Source organism: Etheostoma cragini, chromosome 20 (genome assembly GCF_013103735.1).
Source record: "Etheostoma cragini isolate CJK2018 chromosome 20, CSU_Ecrag_1.0, whole genome shotgun sequence".
Taxonomy (NCBI): Eukaryota; Metazoa; Chordata; class Actinopteri; order Perciformes; family Percidae; genus Etheostoma; species Etheostoma cragini.
This window is the reverse complement of record NC_048426.1, coordinates 11027280-11034346: the sequence shown is the minus strand read 5'-3', so window position 1 is coordinate 11034346 and position 7067 is coordinate 11027280. Positions and strand designations below refer to the sequence as shown.

Here is a 7067-nt window from a genome sequence, read left to right as displayed (position 1 = left end):
CATCGTATCTATTGCAAATTTCACAGTGACAATGTGGAAATGAAACCAAGTTGTTTTTTGTTTCTGTGTTTTCTTAGGTTAATTCTGATATGCGCTGTTGCACAACAAAGACGAATCATGAAGCTGCAGCCTAAACCTTGGCTACTATAAGTACTAACAAAGGCTGACTCAACAGGATTGTAAAATGTGCTTCAACTCAAGGAAAACATGATCACGATTAAGAAATGATAGGGTTACACTATTGGAAGGCTGTGAAGCTGCTCCTGACAGTGGCCCACATATTAAAGTAGGCTTACAGCACACAGGTAAAATTCAGTTTGCTCAGTATTTTCAATTTGGTACTTCACATTTGACACTTTTTGTTGCATCATTGTGGCCCGAGCACTCCGACCGTCTCTCGGCAAAGGAAAAAGGATGTGGTTTGTAACTACTTTACAATCTTACATTTGTAGGATGCATCATTGCACTCAGCAGAGAGATCATTTGTTATTAGTGACAGTTTGCTTTGCCCCCTATACTTTTGCCATGCCCCTTGCACAAACCATTTGTTGTTGACACTTATGGACACAGGACCTGGTTCAATATTTGCAATACATAATTTCCAAAGCCACAGACTTCACGCAGGAAATACAGTCTGACTAGCACAGTGTCCGACAGTTGCACAAATGCACGGCCCACTTTGACTGGCTTCCCGACAGCCCTTCCAACATGGGGGGTGAGGGGGCCCATCATTACTGCTTGCAGCTTAAGTTTTAATTTGTTATTTAATAATGTACAAGTTTCTAGTGCTACTTCTACTTCTGCAAAAGTTTTGAATGTGTATTTTACCCCTTGATGTCATAGATCTGTTACCTATTTACCTAGATGGTTTGTTCTGTGGTGAGAAACAGAAGCTGTTAGTACATTTCAGTAACAGTTTTATGATGCAAGAGAAAGCACTTCCTGCATTTCAGGGATGTAACTGTAGGGTCAACTTTGTTTGTGCCAAAGTGTATCATCATAAACATAGGTAATTATCAGCATGTGGATTTATGAATTTAATCAAGATACCACTCAAATTGTGTGTACAAAAAGGGTGATCAGCCACCCATCTGGGGACAACCTTTACTTTGGTGTTAACACATGGATATGATCGTGGTTTGAACTACACACAATTTGATGGTGATGGTTTGGTTGGGGTTCAATATGTAGTGGTTGTGGTTAAGGTTTGGGTGAGCTTTCAAGAAATACACAATGTTCTCTCAATTGATGAAAACAAGTGGCCATATGTTTGAATGAGTGTAACAAGAACACTGAACAATTTTATGGAGTTTAAAACAACCAAACCTTGAATTACAAACTTTAATTTCTGTGCTCTTTGCAGAACCATATTAATCCACTTGCTTCTCCTAACCTGCCCTCCATGTGCTCTGGCAGCCAGTGAGCATTTGCCTCAGGTGAGAGGTCTGGTGTTAAACTGTCCAACAACAACAATCTTAGCTGTCATCACAGCCTGAGCCTGAAGCCGACCACCATTGCAGATATGAAATGTTTAAAACCAAGTGTGTGTTGAGAGTCCGATAGAGTTGCCCGCCAGCTCTCAAATAAAAAATATAAAAACTTTGGAGTCTGGTTAACTGTTTTTTATGAAGTGATTGACACATTCTATATTTTACAAAATGGAGGCTTTCAAGGGTGAGATTAGGTTTAATTATTATTCTCTTCATGCTGACTTGTGCATTAGTATTTATTTACTCTTATCCTTTGGTTTGGTTCAGCTAAGGTTCTAAGATTTTATGTATAATAGTTTTTTCTTTTTTCCTATTAAGACTTTCCTTTCTGCTTCCTGTGTAACTTGCTTATTCCAATAACAAGGTATTGGAGGTTGATACATTGCATTCTGCTACTTGCCCTGTATACAAAATAGGAGTGTTTTTTGATTGTTTATTCTCTTATTATTTGTTTTGCTGAATATTTGTAAAAAATAAAAGGAACCAGCAACTTCCCTTTCTTTCAGTTTCCCATCTTGAACTTCCTCCATTCTCACCTGTGTTTTAATCATAACAGTTGATTAATTCTTGTACCTGTTTGCCTGAAGTGAGTGTTGCATTTGCTCTTTGCTCATCACAAAACAACATGCGGCTAAGCTTTTTTCTCCTGTTCTTTTTGTGTAAGAGACAAGGTAAGGGCATTTTCATTAGTGATAATAATAACAGAATCCAGGGTATTGGTTTTCAAATATACTGTCCTTTATTTAACCTTAACCTTTATTTGTGCTTCTTGTATTTACAGTGAAATCCACAACTACATTGCCTAAAACCTATGTTTCTTCACCGAACATTTCTGAAACTACAGCCAAAGAAGGTGATCCAGAATTACATTTTTCAGTAATTGCAATGAAATGAAATAATTAAGAACAAGATCAAGTGTCTTTAGCCATACAGGTAGCTCTGTAAGGATGTACACTAATAGACACAGTAGTGTTTGAAGCTAAATGTTAAGGTGAGTTAATTTAATGATTTAGTTTCCCCACCCTCCTTTCTCCCCAGAAAAGCTATCTCCTCTGCAGCTGGTGGCCACACCAGACTACCCAGTTGCAGCAGGTCAGAAAGTCGACCTGCACTGCAGGGCTTTCACCATCCCCGTGTCTGTCATGTGGTCCTGGCAACGCATGGAAAATCAGATTTGGCAAGATGTGGGAACAGATAGAGATATGATGACCCTTACCAAACCGGAGCAGAGCGGCCTTTACAGGTGCCGTGGCAAGAGCAATTTCACTCAGAGGAGCGTGGTGAGCTCCAACCACACTGTCTACATCATCTCCGTGACTGCAACAGGTTGGTTGTCTTTTTTAACGCAGCCGTTTCCCTCAGCTCTAAGGAGCTTCATTGCGTCTTTCAGCTCACAGTTTAGCTGTCCAGCTTCCAACTTGGCTGTTATGGTTCCTTCTCAATGCTCTCATTGCTGTTTCTGGCAAGCTGTTTTTAGCAAAAGGGCTCTAAAAACCTTGCTATCTGCTACTACTTAGACTAGAGGGTGAACATTGTCAAGCATTTGAACGCCATGGATTTAGAAGTTGGTGGAGACCAAAAACAGAAAAGAAGAGGAAATATTGGACATCAGGTAGACAAAAACAACTAAATGATACGTTAATCCGTACACTGTATACGCAAATTTAGTTTTGATTAAAGTTTTCAGTGGTCACTACTTATTCTTTCATGTTTTGTTAAAAAAACATGTTCATTAATAAATCTCATTGGTTGTTTGTAATAATCTAAGCACAAGTATTCAGTGCACAGATCATGTTAAGCAGAGATAAATAAGGATGTTAAGTTTCTGTGTGGAAAGGCCGGGGTCATTGGAACTGTTCAATGCAAAGGCTCACAGGAAACAAATTGTCACCCTATTTAAGACATCGTAAATTTGCAATGTGTTGTGTATTGTAGTCTCTTCTGCTTTATTAGAACTAATGTGTTGAATACATTAATCTTGAAGCTGTACTGCCACAAAGGAAAAGGAAAAGCCATAGTCTCTAGCATTGCTATGTTAACTTAACATGCTTATTTCAAACAACATGACTTCTGAAAGAAATTGTTAGTAATGATTACTTATGTAAACTTGATTTGTCTACTGCATCAACTTACTGCTCTGTGTTAATCCAGCTTGGCCTGTTAAGTTTCACCTTGTGTAAAAACTTAGACAGTTTAAGGCAACAGATTTCCATGTAAATTTCTAGTCAAGTCCAAAAATTCGGGATAATAGTGTATCCTTTCTTAAAGGATGTGTGCAAATAGGCAAATTTTATGTTCAGGCAACATGTTTGCAAAATAGACTTAAAAGGTAAACATGAATCCCTGTTTTGTTTACAGAGGGTTTACACCAATCCCAGGTGGCCCAATGAGCAGTTGATAATTTGTTGGTAAAGAATTGTGATATTGGAAACGTTTAAAGTTGAAAATGTCAGTGAAAATTTGTCAGGACCCTCGGGTAGACAAATAATGCAATGGCACCACTGCTTCTAAATTGCCTTTTGCATGAGAGTTCTTTTTACAGATATCAATTGATCTGCAGTATGTTAATATATCCATTATTTGAACAACTGCCCCACAACTAAGCCTTTCTCTTATAATTCTTGCTGTGTCTCAGTCGGTGAGCAGTTGGGAATAGCTGCTTTTGTCCTTTCCCTCCTGGCCTTGAGCATCAACTTTGCTGTCCTTTTTTGGCTGGGCTGGCAAAGAGTTGGTGCCACATCGACCATCAACATTCCAGCTAAAGGTAAAGAACACAATAGAACATTTCCTGTTGGGTTCAATTTTAAGCAAATATTCTGTAGATGATTTTGATTTCTTGGTTTTATTAAAGGTTTTCCTGGACCTGAAAAGTCACCAAAGTAAGTCTCCATAGGAATATATATATATATATATATATATATATATATATATATATATATATATATATATATATATATATATATATATTATATATATACATATATATACACACAGTGTTTTAAGCCAGCTGAGTTAGAAGGTTGTATATAATAACCGTCTGTTCACATTTTTCTTCACACCAGGGGAGGTTTGCCACAGATTGAAAGTGACAGAGATGTGTACATGAATTACACCAGCCAAGCCTACTGTGATCTGGACCCCACCAGTGTTTCTGTGGATAATCTGTACTCAAGTCTGTCATGAACATTCACGGAGACAAAAAGAGCATTTCGTTTAGAAGCAGAATATATGCAAATAGAGCTTAGCATTAAATTTGACCATGTTTGATTCAATCTAATTTCACAAAACCACACAAAATTAAACAATTTGAATGTTGTAAAACCTGTAGATCTATAGTTATAGCTAGGTAATATATTCCCACCAAATGTCCTTCTCTGTGTTAGTGCATGTTAATGAAGCCTGTAGTTTGCTGTTTTCTTTTTCCTTTCTGTGTACACGGATTGACAGACATATCACAGCTTGAGGATATGTCAGAAACTGACTTTTTAATTTACTTTAGTCATCACAATAGAGCAAATGAAAGACAAATAAAATTGTAATTACAAAAATCGGCTGTATGGAGTAAAACCAGTATTTTTTCCTATTGGAAAATCAAAATAACATTACACACACTTTTGAGTACCATACAAGATGATGAAAAGTGTTCTACTTAATAAAAATGCTTTATACGTCTGTCATGCAACAGCAAGTAATCTCACAGTATATTGTGTAAAACACAGTAGGTGGGTGAATATTAAAAGGTGTTGGGTTTCTTTGTCACATCACATGAATCAAGGGATTTTTACCATGAGACATGCAATGTCACAATATTGGATGCCAGAGAGGAAACATAGCTCAAGCATTACTGTTTCCCTCATTTCACAATACCAAATTATCATATGTCATGTGTGACGAGGAAACCTACTAAGTTGTGTGTAGAATCTATGGAGAATCTCCCCCCTTAACACCCAAAAAGAGAGGACTAGGCTCTGTATATAGATGTGACTTCTCTATTGGCAGAACAACACCTGTGGGAGGATTGAAATAACGTGTCCGGTCTTGTGAAACATCTTCTTTTTAGCTCGTATGTCACACAGGAAGAACAGGATGACTTGTGCAATTCTGAACGGCCCTCAAAGAGTATGAGGGCATTAAATGTCAAGATAATGTGTGTGAGAGGGTGTAGAGTCACCAACACTAAATTACAGTACCAGGAAAATCTGCTCATAGTTCTGGAGGTGCAAAAACACAAACAAAATACTGCATGTCATCTAATGTTGAATCAGAAGTAATCGATATCTACATTTTTGTACAAATATTACACATGTTCAAATCATTCCATTTCCGGCTGTTGAGGCTCGCTATTGAGTCTCTGGCAATTATTCCTGCTTTCCATGGAGAGCTGCGAGGTGAGCGTCTGGGAGCACCCCTCTCCCCTTACTACCTTTTTAAATTGGGCCATGATGTACCTTCTAAACTTCCTTGTGGCAAAATAGTAAACTACAGGATCCAAAATGCAGTTGAGGCCCATGAGAAGCAAAGTGAGCTGATGAGCGTCATTCAGTGCCTGAAGAGTCTTCTGGTCCCAGTCTACGTGGCCCCAGCCCTGTGTGATCTGCAACACTGCCAGTGCCCAAAAGCCTTGAATAATATGGTGGGGCAGGAAACACACAACAAACACTCCCACCACTGCTAACAACATCTGCAGAGCTCTCCGTTTCACCCCCCTGGGCCTTTTAGTTGAGGAGGACATGGTCCTGTTGGACTTCCTCGATATAATCGTTTCAGACCGGAACTCTGACTGAGGAGGATTTTGAGAAAGTAACGCTCGAGCAATAAGGGAATTACACACCACGACCAGGAAAAAGACAACCAAAAACATTCCAATTATTGCAAAGTGAGTGGCAGCCACTGTTTTCTTCTGGATGTCAGTTTCATTCTGGTACCCCTCAAAACAGTGAATGGAGTTGTTATCATCAGTGTTGGTCCCTGGAAATGCCATATATGGGATGGCCAACCCCACGGTCAATACCCAGATGGCAACGCAGACGATGATGCCACGACGTCTGTGGTTTGAGGAGGCCGCATCCAGGGGCCGGGTGACTGCCCAGTATCGGTTGACGCTGATGGCCCCAAGGAAGAGGATGGAGCAGTAGGTGTTGATGAAGAACAACGAGCCAGTCAGCCGGCACATGAAGTCTGTGTAGACCCAGTTGCCATGCCGACTGTAATAGTCAATCCAGAAGGGAAGGGCACAGACAAAAAGGAGATCAGCAATGGTCAAGTTTGTCATGTAGATGCGGATTTCGCCCATGGCCTTGGCTTCACGGAGGCAGCGCAGGACGAACAGCACATAGATGTTAGCGAAGAGGCCCAGGATGAAGATGATGCCATAGACAACCGGGAGAAGGATGTAACGAAACTCAGAGTCAAGGAAGATTGAGCCATTACTGGCTGAAGATACCAGACCAGAAGTCCCTGTTACAAAAACTTGTTCTGTAGTTGAGGCCAGCATTTCTGTCTGTGGGAGACAAAACACATCAACATCAGTGTAAACCATTCTGGTGGTTCTTTAAGTGTGTGTGTGTGTGTGTGTGT

At 39.6% G+C, this 7067-nt stretch overlaps 2 protein-coding genes across 2 annotated transcripts in view; one reads left to right on the top strand and one right to left on the bottom strand.

Annotated features, from left to right (window-relative positions):
* The first annotated feature begins 1673 nt into the window (after window positions 1-1673).
* On the top strand, window positions 1674-5195 carry LOC117936165. Its single transcript, XM_034858994.1, has 6 exons — window positions 1674-2161; window positions 2272-2343; window positions 2529-2816; window positions 4126-4254; window positions 4342-4369; window positions 4553-5195. The coding sequence occupies exons 1-6, from the start codon at window positions 2116-2118 to the stop codon at window positions 4671-4673; spliced, it is 684 nt and encodes a 227-aa protein (XP_034714885.1). The 5' UTR covers window positions 1674-2115; the 3' UTR covers window positions 4674-5195.
* Window positions 5081-7067, bottom strand: part of ptafr (platelet-activating factor receptor) — a 2257-nt gene continuing 270 nt past the window's right edge. Inside the window, exon 2 of the mRNA XM_034858992.1 lies at window positions 5081-6990. Within this exon, the coding sequence (XP_034714883.1) occupies window positions 5803-6984 (1182 nt within the window). The 5' untranslated portion in view covers window positions 6985-6990 and the 3' untranslated portion in view covers window positions 5081-5802. The remainder of the gene's footprint in view (window positions 6991-7067) is intronic.

Excerpts from the sequence above, each read along its gene's own strand:
- LOC117936165 (XM_034858994.1), top strand. The coding sequence starts at position 2,116 with ATGCGGCTAAGCTTTTTTCTCCTGTTCTTTTTGTGTAAGAGACAAG. Across the intron at positions 2,344-2,528 it reads TGAAACTACAGCCAAAGAAG|AAAAGCTATCTCCTCTGCAG; the intron begins GTGATCCAGAAT and ends CTTTCTCCCCAG. Across the intron at positions 4,370-4,552 it reads GGACCTGAAAAGTCACCAAA|GGGAGGTTTGCCACAGATTG; the intron begins GTAAGTCTCCAT and ends TCTTCACACCAG.